The 24,576-nt window shown below is 36.4% G+C and overlaps 1 protein-coding gene across 5 annotated transcripts in view; it reads left to right on the top strand.

Moving 5' to 3' along the window:
• The window catches only part of SEMA5A (semaphorin 5A), a 372,788-nt gene that overhangs the window by 268,850 nt on the left and 79,362 nt on the right, over window positions 1-24,576 (top strand). For all 5 annotated transcript variants that reach the window (XM_058824781.1, XM_058824771.1, XM_058824791.1 and 2 more), the window contains 2 exons: window positions 7,866-8,073; window positions 19,933-20,050. In XM_058824781.1, the coding sequence (XP_058680764.1) occupies window positions 7,866-8,073; window positions 19,933-20,050 (326 nt within the window). The remainder of the gene's footprint in view (window positions 1-7,865; window positions 8,074-19,932; window positions 20,051-24,576) is intronic.

Here is a 24,576-nt window from a genome sequence, read left to right on the forward strand (position 1 = left end):
TTTAATATAGAGTTTTTCTGTGTTTTTCTTCTACTGCTTCCAAAGCTCTCTTCTGAGAAAGAGTCAAACCTTTCCCATTTCCTAAGTTAAGCAGCTGTTTGGTGTTTGAAACCATTAATACACTAAGCACTGTGTGGTATAGCTGTTTGTATATAATTAAAATTAGCTTTTAATAAATATATTAAATTATGCGTATACCTTTTTAACACTTCTTTTTTCTCCTTTCTAATTGCCAAGACATTGGACAACTGAATGTCCCATTTTGAGATTGCTATGTATTGCATATAGTTGGACACAAAGCAGGAAATTTTATTTCATTTGTAGTTGCTTTTTTTAAAATTTAAAGTCTTAGCTTCCCTGCTAATTTTTGTTACCTTCTCTGTCTAAGAAATTACCAACAGAACAGCAATGACCATGGACTTTCCTAAAAGCTTTTAAGCTGTGAAATTCAATGCTGTTATACGGCCAAAGATTCTTAGATTTTTGTTGTTCTCTAACTACGTAAACAACATCTGAAATGCAGAGCCCTTTGATATTGAGCATGGGGAGAGAATGATTTGGTTTAAATTCTGGGATGATAAAAAATTGACACACCCTGTTTTTCTTCCTGTAACATACCTAGAACAAAGATGTTTTTATGCCTGTATTTTACTTCACATGGGGACAAAAACTCCAACACCAAAAATATTCATGGTTTTGTACTAAGGTCTCACATGAACAAAGTGCAAGATTTTTCAAGTCCCAGAATGTAGCACTTTTTAATTTTTTTAAAAATTGCAGCAGTAATTTAATTTACTGAAATTTAATTAGATGTCAATGAGCAATGATTTATGAGTTTTCCAGGTCACTTGCATACTTTTTTTTCCTTCAAGTGTCCTGTAATAGAGTAAGAAAAACTAAGAGACCTGAATAATGGAAAGCTTAATCTTTTCTGTTTCCTGCAAGTGATGGCACAGAGGTAACCAAGATTTTGTGTAGCCATTTTGGTGTTTAAAAATAAATCTCAATATCAACCAGGCAGAACAATTTGCAACATTTCTCAGGGAAATGCAACAAAATTATTTTTTTTTTATTTCCAGCTACAGTATGTCATAGAAGGTTTTGTTATATAGTTACATAATTGCTTTTTTATCTAATAAATGTCCTTTATATCTCAATTTCTCTTAATATCCACCCTTGCCTTGTTGTCATCACAATGATAATACTTGTAATAGTAAGAAAATCACAATGGTTTATTGTTTAAATGATTCATTCATTCTCTGTTAAGCCCACAAAACAGAACATTCAGATTTTTAACCTCCATTTTTGTCTGATAGTTGTAGAAAAATCACATCTATATATTTTATTACACCATCAAAATATATTAAAAATAGAAAAAAAATTACCTATCACTAATCAGATGGTTCAAGCAGGTTTCAGATGGAGAGACAAACATTAACCAGCTCTGAAAATAAAGAGAAATTAGAAAAAAGAAATTAAAATCTGCATCTTGATGAAGCATCACAATTACATATTCATTTTGAGATTCACACTTTTCCCTAAAGAAATAATAAATGTACATATAAATATATTTTTAAAAATTAACTTAAAGTTGTAAATTAAGGCCAGAATTTTAAAATCAAACTATATTATTTTTATTTTCTGAATCATTATAGAAGTACTATGCTTACCCATAGTATATATTTAATTTTTAAAGAAGAGTTGAAGCCCTGTCTATCACTTTCCTTTAGACTGGAGTATTCTTGTATTTCAAGTATAAGTATATATCCCAGAAACCTGCAGGTAAAAAAAAAAAAAGTTACAGAGCATGGTTATATTATCTTGTCTTCTAAACACCCCCTTGCTTTAAACCTAATTGTACCCCACCCCCATGTGCAAAAACAGGTTATAGCCAAAGCTTTAATTATCCATATTCTACTGATGATTTAACTAATTTTGAAGTTATTTTTAGAAAGGGTGGAGAAGAATAGGATTTAAACCCCATTGCATTCTCTGTACCATATGTGTCTTTTTTGATGTTACACAGATTGCTAAATCATAATTCCTAGGCTTCCCCTTTTTAGGCTGAACCAGCTGCTGCATTTGCTGTTCCTGCATCTTTTTTTCTGTGTCGAATGCACTAAAACCCTTATGCAACCTAATACTTTCTGTTCATTGGAATGATTTTCTGCTGTTAGCCAAATGCACATTCTACTATGCAGTAGGGCTTTTTCCAGTTTCTCTGGTGGAGGAGAGCAAATATTGATGATACATTTTTTCATGGTGGCTGAATGGTTATCAATCACCTTGCACATTCTTTGATTTTTTTTTGCTATTGCACATTCAGTTAATCAGTTTTATATTTCAATTTGTTATTCTGAAAGACCTCTGCCTTGAAGATGACTCTAATGCCCTATTTTTTGTTGTTGTTTCTATGGTGTTTAATACAAATGTTATATGGTTATTATAACCAGTGTTTATATCTACGTATGGATATTATTACAAGGTGTTTAGCATTAACAGATTTTTTCCTTTAATTTAAACAGTCTTTATACTGTCTTAATGCTTTTGTTTTTCAATGGGAAAAATTATTTGTATAGAACTAATACTATGCAAAACCAGTGTTTAATGGATAAAATCAAATTACTTACTGAATGTAATTTTCCAAAGTCTATTTCAAATTAGACTTCTTGAAAATATAAATAATTCATATTTGTTTCAGCTACATTTGAAAATGTATTCTCTCAAGTCTCCATCTATTAAACTCCCTGGTCATTGTGCTGCCAGATTGTTAAGTTTATCAATGAGTCTGTTTTCACATGTTATGACACACAGAGTAGAGTATTTCTTGCATGGGTGGTATCTTATTCAAGTTTAGTTACAAGCATCTCCTGAGGTTGCAAATGTTGCTTTAGCATCTGTGTGTTGTGTTGACTGCCCCTTTCCATCACACGGACCCCATCCTTCCACCTGATTAAGACATATTATTATTCTGAAGAATGTTTTGTGGGAATTTTGAAAAACAGACCTGTAGTTACACTGACAGTTTATAGTTTAAATTATATTTTGCTGTTTCTTTAGATTTTTCTTGGTATATGTAAGGAGATTTTCAGATTTGTAAAGGCACCTTGTTGTGCTCAGAAAATGCAGGATTGTTTGTTAAGTCTTAAATACAGGCATACAGCTGTCCTGAAGAGATATTTGAGACTATTATTAGTTTATTTTGCTTACAACTCATTTAGTTTAGAAGACAGCAGTGATTTTAGCTACATTAATGATATATGATACTGTAGGCTTCTCTTCTGAAAACTATTGGTTTGGATTCTGTCTCCTGGTGCTGGTTTAGTTGCTTTCTGGAGACCAACCCACTCTTCAAGGTACAATGGCAAGAGTTAAGATTGAAAGTTCTTCCCTCTCAAAAAGAAATGGGTAAAGATTTTTTCTCTTCTTTTGAAGCAGTGAAATGCACTTACTTCTATACTGCCTCGTGATGATTTGTTTGCTCAAAGAAAGCAGCAATATTTTGTAAACGTAACAGCTCAAATATTTATTCTCCTTTATAGCAAGAGTTTGCTAAAGCTTCCTTGAGTTGTTTTATTTCTGTTAGGAAACTCAGGGAATTACAAGTTTATTAGTTTGTTGCATCTGCTGTTTGCTTTGTATGTTCATTTTCTGTTTCGTTGCTGGTACCACCAAAGATGTTATAATGATTCCAGCTGAACTCTTGCAGTGTTTTCCATTGCTGGCTATGATTTACACCTCTTACATCTTAAAATTATTTTTTGCTTTTAGAAATCATCCTTTCATTTTGTCCAGTTATAATTTTGTTCTTTATAGACTTTATGGCCTCCAAGCATGTTCTCTAAAACTCTCAGGTTCTCCATGCAGTTCTTCATAGCAATATTTCAACAATAATTTTTCTCTTCATTCCCAGTGATTAGATTTCTAATGTTCAGTTGCTGGTTTTGCAAGTCTCTTTAAAACTGCTGCAGTAAAAACTAACAAAGCACATTATTTACTCATTCTCATCAATGTCATTGTCTTTTACTACTCCTCTATATAGTTGGCCATCCTTAAAAAAAGGCTGTCAGGTGTCTGGATCTATCCCAGTATGTCTTGCTTACAGGATGAAAAGATGCCATTCATTTGAATTCTTAAATGGCTGTTAGGCTCAGGCTTGACATTTGTGATGAAACTGCAGCTTTCCCTCTGTCTGTGGCAATAAAGTTGCATCCATTAAGTTGCTCTGTGGTTACTAGCCTTCTCTGCTGTTTCTTGGCCGAAGTGGACACTTAGTTTGATTGTATAACTAAATATTCACTTGAAAGATTATGACAGATCTAAAAAACTCCATGTCCTAGAGCCATGTTCCAGACTTATTTTTTCCCTACTTTTTTTACACCCTGTTTTGCTTTGCAACTGTGGTGTGAAAATGGCCAGACAGACAACACCTTTGAAGATGGGACTTCTACAAGTTCTTTAGGAAATCTGCAGTCTTTGCTGGAGGCTGTGCACAGTGTTGCAAACATTGTAGTAGATTTGGAAACAGTGGAACAAAACCCCTGGTTTTTGAAAGCGTGGAATCACTGGCTATGATTTTCCACTGTAAGGAAGTCTGATATAGCCATGTTGCATGCTAGTATATTTTAAGGATGTTGATAGCTACACACCCTAGCTATGCACCATAGACTGGCGAACAAAACACAAATTAAATCTGTGCTGTCTCAAAGTTGTGGAGTAAAACCAGATCCTCACCCTAGTTGGCCTCCCAGGTGGTCCTTGCAAAATCAAAGTCATACACAGTAGGAATTTAAGGCAGAGAAGATAGGTTGCAGAAGTCAGAATCAAGGGAATTTATTGAGGCAGATCTCAGGTAACATTCTATTCCTTTTTGTTGAGTTTGCATATGACCCACATTGCTCCTGAGAAGAGCAGTGTTTTTTCCTGATAATCTGTGGCATCTCAAGCCCTGTTTCTTCAATTGAAGCTCAGTCAATTGTGACTTCCAACATTTCTGAGTGCTGAACCTCTTAGACAAGAAACGAAAAAGAAATGGTTTGGGAGATGCTGAAAGAGAGCAAAAGGAAATATGAGGAATGAAGAATGTATGCCAAGATAAGAAGGAAGAACAAGAACAATGACAGATGTCTTGGGGAAGGCATTAGTGCTGCAGTTCTCAAAGTGAGAATATTTTATTTCTTTCTGGGGTGGTATGCTGCTGTAACCATGATCTCCAGGTCATACACTTGAATAAAAAGAACTGTAAGTTTGCCATCTATAATAAACGAGCCACATGAAACAGAAAGTATTTGTGTTTGATCATATTCTCCTGTCCAAAGCTGTATTTCTAAATTGAATGTGTTTGTAGGCATAGGGGAGGGAGGCCTCCAGTCATGTGTTTTTTCTTTTCCTGGGGAAGGTGACAGCAAATGATTCAGTCTGTAGATGCCAGACCCAGCACAGTGGTAAGAAGAAATATTAGTCTGTAGAAGAAGCACATGCTGAATGTGTGTGTACCTGATTTTTGTCTCTTGCAGGAAAACTGTGACAAGCCAAGTACAATGTGTCGTGAATCATTATGAATCTGTTGTCTGCCAGTTAGCATGTGATATAGAGTTGCACTGACTGATCTATAAAGCAATACCAATTAATTTACATCTATAAAATTATCTCACTGCTCCTTCTTCTTCTTAGTACATGTTTCCAACTGCTGTGCTCAAAAGAAAATAATTTCTCTTTCATTCAGTAATTAACACAGTGTTGTGGTTTAACCCCAGCCAGCCTCCATGTACTACACAGCCCCTCACTCACCCCGCTCCCCTCCCCTCAGCACAAACCCAAAACACAGCCCCATACCAGCCACTGGGAGGACAATTAATTCTGCCTCAGCCAAAACAGGAACATACAGGCAATGAAATTTTGGGACAAGTCTCAGACCATATTTTGACCATGAAACTTGCTGTAATTATAGTCAAGATTTTGCATCCAGTAATCATCAGTGCAAACATTGCTTGTTATGTTGTTGAGCTGAGCTGCTCATTGCTTAATTGTGGGGCAAAACTGACTGTTGGCAACAATTTAATTAGGTTTTTGAATATGTCTGTTTTAGATTGTTTGGGAAAAAAAGTAATCATCAAATTAGATATTTTAATATCAAAAAGGTTAATAAAAATTAAAATTGTCATTTACTGAAAGTTTTTTTCCTAAAAATGGTCAAGCATGTTTATATCAAAAAAGGAGAAAAATGTAAACAGGTATATGAAGTGATTATGTTAAAACCTGAGAGGCTAGGCAGAAGATTTTAACATGCATACATGATTTGGTATGATCAAAATTTTTCTATGGACCAAGAGGAATCCATTTTATACACTGAGCTAATAATTTATGGTTTATCTAATTCATTTTGACTGTTCAATAGAAAAAATAATATTATGTAATGTTTGTTATATCTTATGCATAAATTTCCTATTGACTTCCCCTGCTATTTGATATACGCTCTCCTTGCGAATACTACTCCAGGTCTTAGAATTGAATACTCATTCTTTCATAGGAAAATGAGGAGCTTTTAACAGTCATCTTGCTTCTCTCCTCTTGAGGCTGCTTTTTTGTATTTTCTTACAGTTGCTTATTTGCTGTTCCTCACCACTTCCCAAGCAAAGTCTGGGAATGTCGTGTTGCCCTCCCTCAGCCCAGTTACCCTGGAGGGTTCAGTGGCTGTGTAGGGGTGCCAGCCCTTGGCCTCAGGTGGAGCTGGTGGGTGGGGGACACAGACGTGTGGCCGCCAGGTGTTCCCTGCCATGGATAAAAGCAGTACTCGCCAAGCCAGGGCCAGCCACATCCTGAGAGTCTGCACTGCCAACTCTGAGCCAAACCTCTGGCCTTGTGCTAGGGATGGCAAACCCCCTGTTCTCTGCACTGCAGAACAAAGCATCCTTTTTGACCATGAAACTTGGCCTTCCCAAACATCCCCTTGCCATTATTATCAACTCAAAAGGGAAGTCTTTCAAGACTTTAGCGCTTATCTCTGTGTCTGTTTGCAATATTGGATCTTTAATAGTTCCTATTGCTGGCACATAAAAGATTACATAATGCTGCAGCTCCCTAAAATATTTATCAGTGTGAGAACGTGATCCTTTGTGTTCAGAACAAATGTACTTTGATATTTTTAAATTATTTTAAAACTTTGCAAGAGTGAGTCATAAATGTTATCATATACTCTGACACTTGTTTTCAATGCGTTACTGTCTTTCCTGAGAAATCACATTAAGAATGGAAGTGAAGAGTGAATGCTAAAAGCTGTGATTTTGCAGAGGTTAAAATCAGGATAAGTAAGAAGAAGAGGTTCAGCCTCATTCATTCATATTCACCTAGACTCAAGACCTCCACATAGTCATGTACATGTGCTTTATTAAATGAATGTGATACATATCTAAACTCCATAATTTTAACACAAAGAATACTAAAACAAACTGGGGAAATTATGGAATTTAATGCTTTTAAAACAATGCTTTCAATATAGTAAAGTGTAGGACAGTCCTGAAGACTGAAGTCAGTAACCCTTGGCATGAATGTGCATTTATCAAGCCAGACTTTGAAATCTTGTTTTCTTGTGACTACTGCTCTGAAGGCTGTTCTGCACTAATAACTTTTTAACTTTTTTTCCTTTTTTTCTTTTTTTAATGCATTGCATCACATGAAAACAGCCTTTAGTTTTCTAAGTTCTTTTAACTGTACTATAATGCATAAGGAAACTTCAGTCAAAATAATCCTGCATTCTTAAGCTTCATTGAAAACATCCAACGCAAAGATTTTTTCACTGAATGACACCAAACAGGTAGAATTGCCAGTGTGATTTTTAGTAACTCATTTTCCTCTTGCCTTTTCAGACTATGGCACTATTAAGAAAGTACTTGCCCCAGTGAACCAGACTTCAAGCAGCTGCCTGCTTGAGGAAATTGAACTCCTGCCGAAAAGTCAGCGAGAGCCCATCAGGAGCCTTCAGATCCTGCACAGCCAGAGTGTCCTTTTTGTGGGCCTTCAGGAACACGTGATTAAGGTCCCCCTGAAGAGATGTCTCTTTTACAAAACATACAGGTATGAAGAATCAGCTAGCTTTATTTGACTGGAAAAAAATACGTGCAGGGGTTGGAGAAAAATGGGAAGGATAAATGTCTGCAATTAGGAATCCAAATTAATTGTCTCTCTCAACAATTACTTCCTGTGTACCCTGTCTATCAAAAGTGGCTCTGAATACTTGTACTAACTTGTTAGGACTAGATAAGGCTATCGAAGAATTGAAGTGTCATTATGTAGATTTTAAATTGTGAAGTGAAACAGTAAGAAATGTTTTATATAGAAAACAGTTATCTGGTAAAGTGCCATATAGCTGCTGGTTTAATATATTTAAAGCTTGGGACTTGAACAAATGTAGGGGGTTTTTTTGGTTTTTTTTAAAGCCATTTTATAACTGAATAAACAATATCTCTTTGAACTCAGAAACAAATTGGGTTGCATGAACTGAGAATCAAGAACACTTGGAAAAGTGACTATTTAAAGATAGTGTTGATCAGCAAACTGTAATGTAAAAATCTGAATATTCTACTAGGTAAAAGGGCTATGCAGCCAACAATTGTTCAACCAAAGAAAGAGGTTAACTTACAAATAATCACTTGGTTGTAGACTGTATTATGATAGTTAAGGAACTTAAAGTTCAGCACACAGCTTTTTAATAGGGTATCTGAAAATACATCTGAGCTGCAAAACATGCTATTGGAGATTGTTCATTTCATCCAGTTAGTTGTACCTTCTCTTTGGTAGTGTGTTCCTGGTAATTCAGTGAGATTGTTTTGTGTTACATCACATGGACACTCGTGAACCAGTCATGAGGTTTTGAGAACCATGACAGAGACATGTGGTTGGTTTTTTACCTTGTTTTAGCTTCACCTTTTTTAACATATATTCCTCTGAAAAACTGGGCTTTTAAAGGAGGTAGAAAGGCTGCCAGTTGCCTCTCTTGGCTGCTACACTTAGGCTCACAGAGAGATTATTTGTGCACAGAGATATTACACCTCCCCTAAAAGGCAGCGTGACCATTCACAGGTAGAGACATTTCTGGCTGTCACAGGGACCACACAGTTGGTCACAGCAGGGAGGTGACCACGGGACACAGGTGTAATAAAGGTGTGGCTTGGTGACAGTGGAAGGACATTTCAAAGGGACCTGGCTCACCATGGGAATTTGTACCATGCAGAAAGCCAGTGAAAGGCTACTGGGTTGAAAACAAGACTGAAGGTAGAGGTGTGCCCTAGAGAACCTGGTCCCTAGAACCAGGGAAGGGAAGAATTCTACCTTTCAGTTTTTTTACCAGCCTGTTTTTTGTTTATGCTGTCTTATGTAGCATATTTTTGGCATTTTCTATTGAAATAGAAGAACACTTTAGGCCCCATTGGAAGTCCTGCAAAGCTTACTTTAGGGAAAAGTTTTATATGGGCAAGTCTCTGCTTCAAGCATTTTCTTGGCTTAGTGGTCTACATAGGATCAAGTTTCAGTTTCCATGGAAATTTCATCTTTCCTTGCTTCAGAGAGCTGAAAAAGGATGTGTGGTGGTGAGTATTTACACCAATCCTGTAGTCCACTTTGGACATTTCAAGGCTGGTGCCTCACTTTGTTTGTAATGAGGAGTGAAGGCCCAAGGTCCCTGCTACCTCTGTTTCTCTCAGGACGATTCCAAGGCGTGTCAATTTTATTCCAGCTGCAAAGCCCAAACATGCTTCTGCCCTTGCAGGGTAGGACTGCTGTTTCAAATCCCAGACCCCACGCGTGGCTGCAGGCTATTCATTCCTCTCCCTGGGTGAGCACTGGGATCTAATTGTCTGATTTTTAAAATTTCTTTTAGAACAAAAGAAAACAAAACAAAAAGAAGTGGTGCCTTTTCCACTTTACTGAGAACAGTAGTTAAATGCCTCAAATACTGCTCAAATGATAATTTATTCCTCTGCCCAGAGGTATATGAAGTCTCATCTTCCAGTGGAATGATTTATTTAAAAGTAGATAAAATGATTCCTTGTGGGGTTTTTCAATCATGTCTTTTTTAGTTGTATGACTTCTCTTGTAGTAATTAAATATTCATTGCACCAAAAGACTTGCCATCCTTGCTTTCTTCTTGGTTAAACAGTTCACCATCAATTCTAGGTCTGCTTTGTGAAAAAGGAGAGGATTTAGAGATGTGATCCAGACAAAAAAAAAGGAATTTACTTGTCATCTATCATTAGGGACTCAGATTATTTGAAGAATGCAGATGTAATCTTTCACTCACCTATAATTTACTTTTGGTTTGACTAATTTTTTCCTGGCTTATGCTGGATTTCTTTTTTTTTTTTTTTCTTCTTTTTGCATGTGGACAGAATACAAGTAGATTACTTGGAGCTATACATTTTTCCAGGCATTGAAGCATCTAAAACTTGCTCATTGCATTTCTGGTGCTTTAATACTCACATTCTTCTATTATGTTGCTAACTATTACCTCTATACTGTAGCAATGGGAAAAAAGAATAATGGGTAAACCTTCCCTAAGGTAATGCCTTGGAGCATAGTGGTTTTTGGGGATTTTTGTATTAATATTATTTTATGTATTGACATTTATCATACTTAGGTCTGTATAACTGTGCCAAAGCTTAATTCTGAAATTCCATCAGTGATAAATTGCATCAGTAACTAGAGTCTCTTCCCCAGATCAAGGACATGCACTCTTCAGTATCCACTTCACATAATTATTGAGGAGTGGGCCATGCTTGTGTATGAATAACAGCCTTTAAAAAGTCAAAATGTTGAAGAGTGCTACCTCACCTGCTCCTTTTGTGTAAATGGCAGAGTGCTCAGTGCCTAATCTTATCTAATCTCTTTGTTTAGGTTTCTTGCTGGCTTTCAGACAATACAACTTCAGTCCCTCTGTTGAGCAGACTCTTTCATGAGCTAATATCTCAATGCCGAGAAAATTTTCTTGAGATTGTCCGTTGTAATTGTTTTTCATTATTCCTTGCTTCATCTTCCCACAGTAGCCTCTAAAACATGTGTTGTTGCTCTTATTTGTAGTTTATTATGTCTCTTTAATAATCACTCTAATATGCTCTGCACATCAGAAGTCTGTTCCTCCAGCACTTTTCAGTGATGGAGAAACCCTGTGACCTGCTGCTGCTCTGACAGATATTCCATCTGCTTCAGCACACTCCAGTCATGATTCTACTCCTATAAATACTGCTAGCAAAGGCTCTTGAAAATATATTCGGAGGTGAATGTTTTGGGGGGTTTTTTGTTTTGGTTTTTTTTTTGGAGTTTTTTATGTTTCTTTTTGGTCTTTTTTTTTTTTTTTTTGTGTTTGAAGTGCAGTTTTCTGCACTTTATTACTGTGACAACAGACCTTACCGTGGGCAAAACCTGTTGTCACACCCATAGTTTAGGTTGCTCAGCACTTTCCATTATGCCCTGATGATTATGCCCATCATTCATCAGTTTCCCATGCCAGTTATTTGGATTGCCAGTTTCCATGGGCGGCAGGTGGAGGATATCTCATGCAGACTTCTGCCAATGCCTGAATAGTTTTGAACATCCTGTCATAATTGTGCTGGTTTTGAGAGTCAGCTAGAGAAAAGTAATTTGGGATGTGCCAGTACTTTGGAAAATCAGTTCTCAAAAAAACCTGCCATCTTCAAGGTGCAGGAAGCAGCAGAGCAGTTACATAAATTTGGTTCTCCTTAAGGAAAATCTCTAAGGTTTGACCAGGTTATTATCACCTAGGTATTGCAATTCACACATTTATCAAACTTTTATAGAAATCCATCAATGAGATTCACTGGAGCTATTTTCACAGATGGATTCTCCATCTCTCTCTACTTCTTCAGAGTTGAGTAGGCCAAGCATGAAGCACAACTGACTTTTAAATATGTGCTAATTAACTCTAATGTGAGATAAAGATAATAATTATCACGATAAGATAACATAAACTCTCTAAAATTTCAGTTTCTGTGTTTCACTTTGAAGGTTCTATGTATCCATAATGAGGAATAAGATCTGTAGTATGGGGATAGAGACTTTGTACCCTGAATCAAAGAAACAGCTTTCTTTTGTTGGCAGCTGTAGCCTTCAAAAACAACCCCTGGTGGCAGTGATTTTTTTCTCGGGCAAATTTGTCAAAGTTATACTTTATACTGGCATTTTCAGTGCATTAGTTCTGAAAGGACAACAGAAGTCTATATCAGCCCAATGTTCTTTAAAATCTTACCAAGCAAGGGTCAAGGATTGGTATTTCTGATGGAAGATAGATTTCACACACTTGAAAGGCTTGAAACCTAATCTTGCTATGATGTTATGTCTAAGTAAATAAATAGTGCCATCTGCTAAAAGCTGTACAAATAGTGACTTCTCTGACATAAAAAAACCTGCCAACTTCTGGAAATTTTTTGAGTATTTTTTTTTACAATATATACCTAAAATACTACTAGGTCACAAGCTTGTCTTGCTAAGTAATGTTATCATAGCTATTCTACTATAACTAGCCTTTTGCTCTTTGAACTTCTTTATTCTTATTTTGGTGTCTTTGTGAGCCTTCAGTTAAGCAATCTGTACATACAAGAAAACTCTGTCAGCAAAATGCTAAAAAGAGTACTGAATTAACTAATAGAAGAAAACAATATACTTATTTCATTCCTAGAAGTCCAGTAAGATCATTGATTTAAGTATTTCAGCCACTTTTGCATTCCTTTATTTTGCCCTAGCTGTAGATTTTGCATCCTCTGAAGTACCCTCACACTCAGGAACCTGTTTTCCTGGTAGCAAACATTCTATAACATTAAATAGTAAAATAATTATTCCTATATACTGATATAGGGTAGCTATGCATTGACAAGCTAATAACAAGTATGTGGTCTAAACCATTGCTAGGTGGTCATGTGTCCAGGAGAGCTTGCCAACAAATGGGATTGAAATTGCTCTTTGGAAATAATCATTCCAAAGTATTTCTTTTTGGGTATTCAGGTGGATTTCCTGATTTCAAAATATGCAGGCTTTATTCCAGTTTAAATATGAGAAGTCTGCTGCTGCATTATAATGGCAGAACCACATGAGGACTGATCTGAATTAGTGATTCCAGAGTAATATTCCAGAATCAGAGTCCTCATAAATTTCCCAGACTGGGATAAACCATACTCCTGTCTGCAAGCCTAGATTATAAGCACATATTAAAAATGGCAGTTCTTTTTTTTGGGTATGAGATACACTGAAAAGTTATGTTCAGTAGGTGTCAACTTACAGACACTATTAAAGTTAGCAGAATTATGAAATAAGCAGTTTTAAGTTTTTTGCCCTCAAAAGTAGTAGAATATTAGTCCCATACTGCAGAGGGAATAGCTTGACCTTTTCTGCATCTGTGAAGATGAAAGCTTTTGCAGAAAGTGTCTATCTGTCCTGCAAAATGCATTAGAGACAAACTGTTCATTTACATTTTGCTGCCCCTGAAATTTTAGTGACAACCCTTTAAAGTGTGATCTAAGTATGTATGTATGTATGTATGTATGTATGTATTGTGTTGTAAGCAAATATTTTTGTCAAACAAGAATTTTACAGCCTCCTCCCAATTTATTTCTTGAAGTAGCCTTATGAAGGAGAAAAAATGTGTTTTGCATTTAGTTTGCAAAGATGTAAGTAAACCAGATAGACTTGACTGCATATTTGCAATTCAGATTTTATTAGTAGGATATTGTTTTAAACAAAAAAGTGACCTAAGAAAGAAAAATTTAAAACAGTCCTGTGGTTTTCATATATCATTATGTAATTAATTTTGTTGCTTTAAAATATCAAAAGATTCAGGAATTCTAAGTTCAGTGTGTTTACTCTTAGTAACTGTAGTTCTTATGGGCAAGTTCAGGAAGTGGGGGTTGGACAAGTGGACAGTGAGGTGGGTAGGGAAATGGCTGAATGCCAGCTCTCAGAGGATTGTGATCAGTGTCACAGTCTAGTTGGAGGCCTACTGGTGTCACCTAAGGGTCAGTACTGGGCCCAGCATTGTTTAACTTTCATCAGTGACTTGGCTGAAGGGACAGATGTCTCCCCAGCAAGTTCTCTGACGACACAAAGCTGGAGGAGTGGCTGATACTCCAGAAGTCTGTGCAGCCCTGCAGAGGGACCTTGGCAGGCTGGAGAGATGGGTGGAGAGGAACCTTCTGAAATTCAGCAAAGGCAAGTGCAGGTCCTGCAGCTGGGGAAGAATCATCCCAGGCTGGAAAGCAGCCCTGGGGAGAAGGTCCTTCTAGACCTATTGGACCAGTTATCCATGAGCCAGCCGTGTGCCCTGTGGGCCAGGAAGGCCAGTGGTATCCTGGCCTTCCTGGCCTGCCAGGGCACATGGGAAGAGCCGTGCCAGCAGGCCAAGGGAGGTGATCCTGCCCCTGTAGTCTGGTTAGGCCGCATCAGGAGTGCTGTGTGCAGTTCTGGACTCCTCAGGACAGGACAGACATGGAGCTCCTGGAGTGTGTGCAGCGGAGGGCAGCGAAGATGAGTAGGATCTGAAGCATCTCTTCTCTGAGGTGAGACAGGGAGTTGGATCTCTTCAGCCTTGAGAGGAGGACACGGAGAGGAGATTTATCGATGGGTATAAATATCTGAAGGGAGGGTGTTGAGAGGACGTTGTGAAAATCGTCTTTCACATTTGATCCATATCTAGTTACTTGGAGGCAACAACATTCAGTGAATTGTGTAATATAAACAACTTTTATACACAAATTTCTGATTCTGGATTTGATGGAAGGACCTTGTGGGTTGAAGGCCGCTATTTTCAGTGATTTTGCAAGATTGAATTGTATCTAAATGTATTCGGAGTTTGCTACAAAAATTATAATTAGAGGAAGCAATGGTAGTCTGCTCAGAGTGTCTGAGATGATTAAAGGATTTGATTTTCTTACCAGTTCAGGTGAGAGTTAAGCAGTATTCTCAATATTTGACATGCATCTTAGCTTGAGCTACTTGGGATTTTATAAGTTGTGTCCCTACCATTTATTTTCTTCTGGATCATTCATCTGTGTCTTTAGATGCCCGTTCTTCATTGCCCACACATATATATGTATACAGCTGCAAAACCAGTAGTAATGAAAACACTGATAGGTACCTTTGTCTGGTATCACATTCATGTATTCATTCAGCAATGGATAGAACTCTGCATCTGGAGCATGAGACAGGCTTATAGCTTCAGTTTTCTGTTTGAGTTTGCAGTGATGAATCTGTCTTCTGCAAAATAAGATGATGACCCTGGTTCAGTTTCTGATATACAAAGTGTCAGGTCACATTTTGTGGTAATGGGGACTATGTAGGCATGGGTATTTCAGTAGAAATTATTGAAAGGGTCAGGAGACTCAGTTCTTTGAAGTGCTGTGTATAGAATGTAACAGAAAAATGTTTCTTGAACAGTCTCAGAAGATGCACCTCTTGCATTTATATATATTGTATGAATAAAATGTTACAGTTCAAGAGGATACCTGATTAGCACTTTCATATTCATATGGGAATATATTTCCACCCTCAAAAGAAATTGAAAATCTCTTTGAAATTAATGATATTATGATACAGTTTTTAAACTGTTTTTAAGGGGTTTTTTGTTCTTTGGAACACTCATAAATTCTTTTTAGTCTAAAAGTCTATTGGATTTTTAACATATTTTGCTCTGAATTGTGTTTAATTCTGCCTTATTTTCTGACTCAATAAATCATCTCAAATATAACTGAAGTAGGACAATTTTTCTGGCATACTTGATGATAATTTTAAAATAGCTGAAGAATAACCTGACTTTTACTGACTTGCTTTAGAGTGAGGTGGCTTACGGTTAGTAGTCAGTCAAATCCCATTGCTAAAGTGTCGCACCACTGCCAAATGTGTGCCTTGCAGGAGACACACTCTGCTACCTATCATTTACATTTGGTAAAAAAATGTGAAGTCACAACACAGAGCAAAATTAGCATCAGTCAGGAGAAGCCAAAGGCTGTTGAATGTTCTTGCAGAGAGTGCTAACTTGATAGGGTAAGTGGCATCAAGATTCTTCAAATGATACAGTTTAATTTAATTCCTGAATTTCCTTCCTGGACAAAAGTGCCAGTTTTAGCAGTGCTGGGACAAATCATGTGAAGTCTTAGAGATGTGAGCTGGTGCCGACTGGGATTAACAGACAAAACACTCATTCTCTGCTGAAACTGAGATGTAAGGTATACTTCTAGAGACAAGATGACAAAATATATTATCCAGCTCTGCTATTTGCCATGTGACAGTCTGAAAGGGCCCTGTCAAACGAAATACCTAATACCTACTTTAAAATTTATGTATTTTTTCAATAGTGGCACCTAAAATGACTTTAATTTAGACAGAGATCTGTGAGGAAAAGGAGATAAAGATCTATAGTGGTATCTGATTTTTGACATTCCTTAGTTACAAAAAATTGACATAAATTTGACAGCCATGTTCTATAGTTTCTTTTGTTATTTCATGTACACATTGAAGCTGTTCCTCTTACTGCTGTGTCTTGGGAGAGAGGTTCATGAAAAAAGACTTAAGCAGTATGAAATTTTCTTAAGGACACATAACTGCAAATTAAGTCCCTTTAAATTTCCCATTTCAGGTAGAAGTTCTGATTTTTTTATACTTACAAGCTTTATTCTATCTGATTTTTTATCTGTTAACTTATTTTTTATCTGTTTCTCTGTTTTATCTAGGCATAGGAGATAAAAATTATTAGCTGCTTGTCCTCACACATTAAATCAAAGGAATCATCCCTCAAAGAAAAGAAAATGGTTTTAAAAGGTGACATAATTAGGCAGTAAAGATAAAACCTTACCCTCATATTACCTCGCTCTTTTAAATTTTAAAGAAACTATATCTGCTTTTCAGAGATATAGGTGATCTGAAAAAAAAGAAATAAGAAAACCCTGTGAGATGTGAGGCAGGGTGGAGAACAGAGAAGAATTGTTGTGCCAATACCTGAGAGCAGGGCAGCTATTTAAGTCAGATCCTGCCACATCTCTTGAATATGTCTGACACAGTGAGCTAAAGGAGGTTGATGATACTGAATTACAGTTTTCTTGGTTTGTTTTTTTTTTTTTTTTTTTCTGTCTGGATATAAGATTTAAAAAATCAAACTATTTATAATATGAGACTTAAACATAATAATGTCTGGGACAAACAATTAGCACATTAGTGAAAAAAATCTCAGCAAAACTAGAGTTTCTCATGTGAGCAATATTTCTCTGAAAATATTTCTTGTTGCTTTGTTTGAAATAGTTCATATGTTTAGAGGATTAATTTCTGTATTGTAGCGTAAAGAAAACTATGACTGAAGAATAGTAATGCCTCTAATTTGTGGAGGAAGTTATTCCTCTCATCATCTGCATGAGGTTAGCTGAGTTACTAACTTCTTAAAATGATAAGTTTCATGTGCTCAGTTGATCTTTTTAACTAATTCTGAGAAGGTTCACCTCATTGTACCTTGCTGCAGTGCGGTCCAAACCTGGTCAGTTACTGGAAAAACCCCACTCAGTGTTCACAGAGTGATCAAACATTCTTTGTCATAGCAGTACAAGAACTTTCTTTTCTTTCTAGGATCTGTTCTGATACCAGAAAATTGTAAGGACAGTCAAAATATGCTTCTAGCACCTTTCTTAAAACTTCGGAGTGACTTATAATGAAAGTTGCAAGTCTTTCTGATTTGCTTGATTTGTAGTAAAGTGAAAACCAAAGCAAAAGAGGATATGGGGTCTAAGACCAGAGTGGGAGAAGGATCAGCTTACTCCCACTAAAGAGGGAGTATGGTTCTAAGTGAAAGCATATTTCAAAAGACTTTGAAATATTTTTGTTTTTAATAAAAAGTTTCTAAAGCATAATAACTGAGTTTATAAATATGAACACTTTGAAGTTAGAAAATTGACCACTTCAGCTTTGAGGCACACATTGTCATTTCAGTGTTACCATTACTAACATTGCCAGTTGTGCATTGTCAGCCTTGAATTCATTTTTGTATTATTTTCTCATCAAAGACATGCTTAATCAGATACTCAGAAGGAGAATACTGTACATCACAACTTGCAAACTTTGGAAGACCAAGACACTTAAAACTTCCCATAATTTGCATTAATGTTCATTCTCACTTTCTAGATAGTTAAATGGAAACATGTGTAGCCTGAGTTACAAAAGCGCTAAGCGCTCACAGCTGCAGGAGCCAACAGTGGGAACTCTCTTCTGAACAGCAAATTCCCTAAACAAGGAGGTTTATCTTTGGGCTGGAATCCTGATTAGGGGTATCCATACCCATTTTGACTGTTATGCCTCTTAGATTGCACTCCTTTTGCAGATGAGAACTATGCTCCCACATGGTACTGGTAATCCACATTGCCAAGTGGAATGTGGAAGTGAATTCTTTGAAATTTATAATTATGGTATTTTGGAATAACACTCCAGGGAATTAGTAACTCTGCATTTGGTCAGGTGTTAACATGGAAGTACATGAAGAGTGCCAGAGAGAAATAGAAATATAAATAAAACACATATATTAGTTAGGACAGAATCACAGAACACTTGAAATTGGCAGAGGTCTCTGACGGTCATCTGGTCCAGTGCTTGCTGGGCCTCCTAGAACCAGTTTTCCAGGGACGTGTCTGGGTGGCTTTGGAATATCTCCAAGGAAGGAGATTCCAGAAGCTCGCTGGGCTATCTGTGCCATTGGTCAGTCACTCTTTCTGCAACAGTGTCTTCTGATGTTGAAGGCTCCGGTGTTTCAGTTGGTGCCCATTGTCTCTGGTCCTGTCACTGGGTACCACTGAAGACCCTGGATCCTTTTCTTTGTGTTCTCCCTTTAGGGTTTTGTACATATTGATGAGATCCTCTCTGAGCCTTCTCTTCTCTAGGCTAAACAACTCTCCCAGCTCTCTCAGCCTCTCCTCACTGGAGAGGTGCTCCTGTTGTTTAATCATCTCTGTGACCCTTCAGTCAACAGATGTGATGGGAACAGATAATTAAAGAGAGAAGGATAATGCCCATGGATTTGAGTTGAACAAAAATTATCAGTCTAACATTTTTTACAATCTAGAAAAAATGTTTAAATGCATTATTTTTTATGTGTAATTTACAGGTATTTTTACAAGTGTTAAACCAATTATATTGTGCTTCACTATAATGGGTGTTCCACCTCCTCTCTTTCGGATCTTTAGCTATGAAGCTGCAGACCTATTGCCTGGAATGTTGATGCTAGACCTTAGCAAGAGAAGCCTGCTATTTGTTAGAGAAATGAACTTCTGATTTTCTACAGTGGATGTTTCAGAGTCTGTATTAAACTGGACTACCATCCTTCTCTGAGACCCATTTCTTTCCCTCCTCATGTGCCCCTAAGAGAGAGTGTTGAGTGCAGCATGTGATATGCAAAAGGTGTGATGGCAGCCACCAGTGCCCCTTTGAACTAACTTCCAGAAATTTTATACAAGTGCAGAAAACAGATCAGAAAGTTTTCTAATTGATTTCAGAGAGCAGACACTGTCCTCTGATTTCTGAAAAAGATGATATCTACAATTCCAAAACTAACAGAAAAGACTAAGAACTGTAACCTCTTGAAATTTTTACTTGGGGCAGACAATATACCCTCTGTATGAATTTCTGTAATTCTCTAGTAATTAAGTACAGCAATCAGTCAAGACAGCATACCATGCATGCAGACAGAAATTCAGCTATGCACTTAAAATAAATCCTAGCTGTGTATAGGAATTCAAATTAATTTTTCCTCTGATTTTTGTCATTTTGTCTGTGCCATATCACAACAGGGATGAATTTCACTATCTTCCTATGAAGTACCAAGAGATGCTGCATAGTTATTTAGAAGTCTTTGGTCAGTACAAATGAAATAAATGCCTTGGTTATCTGATTGGTTTTCATCCACAGTGCATGCATTGGATCCCAAGACCCTTATTGTGGCTGGGACATGGTGATGAAGAAATGCACAACACTGGAAGAGAGTCTGAGCATGAGTCAGTGGGAGCAAAGCATTACCGTGTGTCCAGTAAGTCCAAATGCATTCATTTGTCTCTTGAAACCTTTGATTCTATGTGAATTTCATGAAAATGAGCTGGCATTGATTTTTCAAGCTCAGAAAACTGCATTTAATGTCATTTTCCTTTGGTTTTCCCATCAGATTTTAGCAGAATACCTAGTTTCTTTTCTATTTCTTATTAAACTACTTCTGTGATAAAGTTATTTACAGTAATTTCAAAGAGTGGTTGTTTTTTATCTGTAATGTCTATTTTCCCACCTTTAAAACTAATGTTTTCTAAGATTAGTGATATTGACATATTTTTCCCTGCAGAATTTTTCTCCATTATGTCCTTTGAAAACATTTAATCTCTAATGGTAAAATATTTTCTTTTAGGATTATTATTGGTAATATAAAAAGCCAAATAACATCTTCTAAAGTCCACAAATTGGAAAGCTGATTGCCATGAGTTAAGGCTCACACACATTAACAACAGAGATGATAATTACTATAAATGCAAGGTTCACATTTACAGTGGCTTAACACCTCTCTTTAAAAAAAATATTTTGAATGAATTCAATATAATATAAAAACACCAAAGAACTTGATATGTATCTCTTGTTTTAAATTTTATTATGTTTTTTTTAATATTCATTCTTTTCCCTCACTGAAAAGCATGAAAAAAAGGGGTTTTGTGCTATTGAGCTTCTTTTTTTTTTTTTTTTTTTGAGATCCTTGCTGCTTTGTCCTTCTGCCCATAAGGAGGGAGCCATTCCAACTCAGTTCTACTTTAATTCCTAGTAAGGACTTCTTGATCTTGTCCCCACTCACCAGTGAAACACATGCATCTATAAACTTAGGCTCACATTGCATTCATATTCTTATTTCCATGTGTTTGCAAGCTCCCTTTAACATCTTGATGACACTTCTCTCTCCTAAGCTGGGCTTTGCTAGTGAACTAGAGATGTTCAAAATCAATATAAAGTTATTTCAGCTCTGACTTGTGCTCTCCTCATGTGTTGCAACAGCCTCACAGATACACACACTACACTGATCCTGAGGGCCTTGAGAATGTGCACCTTTGTTCTGACTATGTTTGATGTTAAATAGCAATTTTTAAAACTTTTTTTTTTCAAAATTTAAAAAAATGTTTGTGTTATGTTCTGTCATTTGCTTCCACCTTCTCACAGAGAGGACTAATGAAATAAGGCTGTGTTGGATTCATCTGCATTAGCATTTGAGCTGAAATCAGAAGAAACTTTGGGGAAAATACTATGATTATTGAAATGCCTTATTTTGTTATTTGCATGGACAGTCAGCCTGCTCATGTGCTCAGTCTTTGAATTGTGGCACTAGGCCTTATTTTCTTTTGTAGATATAGAACCCAAGGCCAAGATGGGGTGGAGGGAGGAATAATTTAGAAAGCATAATTCCATTCTGTTCCATTCAACTGGAAAAACAATTATTTAGTATCCATTATATGACATGTGTACAGGATATGGCAGTCTAGTCAAAGCAGGGGAGCACCAAAGTCTTGCTTAGAAATTTTTCCATAGCTGTGAGACTTATCCTGCTGATCTGAGATTCAAAGACCTGGTGAAACTCCAAAGAAATTTTGTCCTTGAGCAGATTGAGCTTGAATCATATAAGGAAGATTTTAGAATTATCTAAATTGAACAGTGTGGTTTTACGCCTTTACTGTTTTAAAGCCTTAAACACTAAGTAACACATTGTTGAACAGTTTGGAAAACTTCACAGAAACTTTCCTCCAAAGTAACACAGTATTCTGGCAAACTGTAATCAATTACAATTTTGCTTAGCGAGGCTTTCAAATATTTGTTTTTATAGCATTTTTTTGTGCTGTGCTCACAGGATATATTAGCCAAGATGTACTTAATTTAATTTTTGTAGGCAACTGAGCTATGTGCATCCTTAACATGTGCTAGATATATTCAAGACACTGTTGCAAGTAGAAAATAACAGAATATTCAAAACCTATTTTCCCTTTTTTGGTCCCAACTGCTTCCAATATCTTAATTGTTAGCAAAATTACTTGTATCTTTTTAACATTGTAGGTTTTTTTAGATTAATGAATGACCAGTTTCTTCTAAAATTGGATCAGAGAGAGGTCTGTTTATACAATAGTTAAGTCCAGAATAAAAAGTGTGATCAGTTTCCTTGGAGAAATTATTTCCTACAGAATTATTCATATTGCTGAGTACTTATAGGCATGTCATGACAGAGGAGAGAGTTTAAGGGAGAGATAGATGAGTGTCTTGCTGCCATCTCTGGACTTTGAAGATAAGTTTTGAAAAATGTAGTTATTTTGGTGATCTTGCTCTGATTTAATTCTCAATTTGATTTTTAGATGATTGTTTCAGTTGTCATGAGTACAGCAATTGTGCATAACATAAATATGGACACTAATTAATGCTATGGCACATTTGGTCTTTTTCCAGTTGGTCATTTATCCCTATTATTCATCCAATAATTTTTATGGCAAGGAAGGTTTATTGTTTTTTGAAATATTTTCCAGTGGGACAACTTGCAATCCAACACTTAAAAATATCTATGAGCTTTTACAAAGAAAGTAAATAAAACATTAAGAAAGGTTTTCAGGATTTTGGGTTGATTTGTTTGTTTGTTTAACAAAAGTATGCAACATGAAATGGCTTTATTTTTACAGTTCTTCCTGGGGAAAATGTAGTATGGGATCTGAATTCATTAGGAGCTTCAGGAAACTCTACAGATTCACTAAATTCTACCAAAAGTAATCTCAAACCGAAGATCTCTTGACAGAGTTAAAAGCTGTGACCTTTACTCAGAGTGCAGAGGCACAAAGCAGGAATATGAGGTGTGTGCAGAGAGACTTCAGGCAAAGGCGGATATTTGGAGGACATTAAGAAGGAAGAAAGGTCCAAAGCTATCTGCAGAAGAGAAAAGGTGACAGAACCAGGGTGGCAGAGAGGGAAAGCAGAGTGTAGCCATGCCAAGATGTGATTGTCATTGACTATGACTTTGCCCTTGAGGTGTCAGATGGTGAAAAGTTAATGGGCATGGGTTCTGGTGAGGGCTGCAAAGGCCCCTCATCGGTACATTTTGCTTTCCTGCAGTCGTATGATGAAATTGTTTGATATCACTTCTGAAAGGGAGATATTCACAGAGAGACAGAGCAGGTGAGTCATGGGGAACAGCAGAGACCCCAGTGGGATGATCTTTTCATGACCAAGGAAAAATAATGAAGAGAGAGAATGTGTCATCAATTTTTCTTTCTGAGTTCAAGCTTTAAGCTATGATTTATGTATACTTCTCTGCCACTTAATATGTATTATGGTAAACACAGACAGCTGTTAGCTTGTGTAACCATAGACAGGCTTTAGTTTAAAACTGTAAGTGCAACAATAGAGATGTTTTGATGCAGCACAGAAACAGAAAACAGCAAAGGCATTTTCACATCTTTGACATAATTAGATGGGGGACATAGAATTGTTAGTTTATGGACTATAAATATTTCTTAGACCAGCAGTGTAAGAGAGAATGACTCTGCTTGTCACTTAAAAGGAAGTATTTCTTGTTGTCTTACAAAACCCATCCATGTAAACTCTACATGAGCAAAGGTTGGTGAGTTATTTTCAATAAATAGCTGTCAGCAGATTTTGAAATTATTAATTATGGTTATGTCGGTTGTAGCTGACAGAATATACACATAGCTGTTCTTGCACAAGGGAATATTGTGAAAAATATATGTGGGAATTGTAATTAGTAGTGAAAATATGGTACCTTTGCCACAGTGGAAAGAAGCAGCCAACATCCAGAGTGTCAGTGTAAACATGCTTTATGTTCTAATTGGATATCTTGTATCTTCAAAGTATTTGTGCAATGTACACTTCTCTCACCACTGCTAAAATACTAAAAATAGTAAAGGAAGATACCATTTCAGATCAGTTATGACAATCTACAACTGTAATTCCTGTTTCAGTATGTAAGCAAATATTAAAGTGTTATGTTCTCGCACATCATATGAAAAATGCATGACTACAAGTGATACATATTTATTCTAAAAGTGAATTTAAATGCTGCTTGCACTTTTTTGTGCTGTTGTTTTGACTCAAAGTTAGCATGAAGCAAACAAAGGGCAAATTCATTAATATTTAAGTTAAAACTGGCCATAATTTCAATTTTGAATCACAGATTTGTCAAGATTAACACCTTGCTAAAAGAATATTATGAAAATCTGCCTTGTCTGGGAGCTGATTTTAGCACATCCTGACCCATTTTCTTTAGAAAAACTCATTTTCTAGCTAATTTTTTTTTCATCTGGGCAATGAAGATTTCATATTGAATGTGTTACAGCTGCTTGATGGAAACATTCCAGTCAAGATGAGAATGGTCTGAACCTTCCAGCCAAAGGGTTTGAGAATTGAATTTTGTGGGAGCAAGCTATTTCATCATGTAGGGTTAGGTGCTGATTTTTGGAGATGTTTCTAGGATCTATACATAGAATTTCATATAACATTTAGAGACTGTCATATTTAAAACCACTTTTCATCCTTATG

This window comes from Ammospiza caudacuta, chromosome 1 (genome assembly GCF_027887145.1).
Source record: "Ammospiza caudacuta isolate bAmmCau1 chromosome 1, bAmmCau1.pri, whole genome shotgun sequence".
Lineage (NCBI taxonomy): Eukaryota > Metazoa > Chordata > Aves > Passeriformes > Passerellidae > Ammospiza > Ammospiza caudacuta.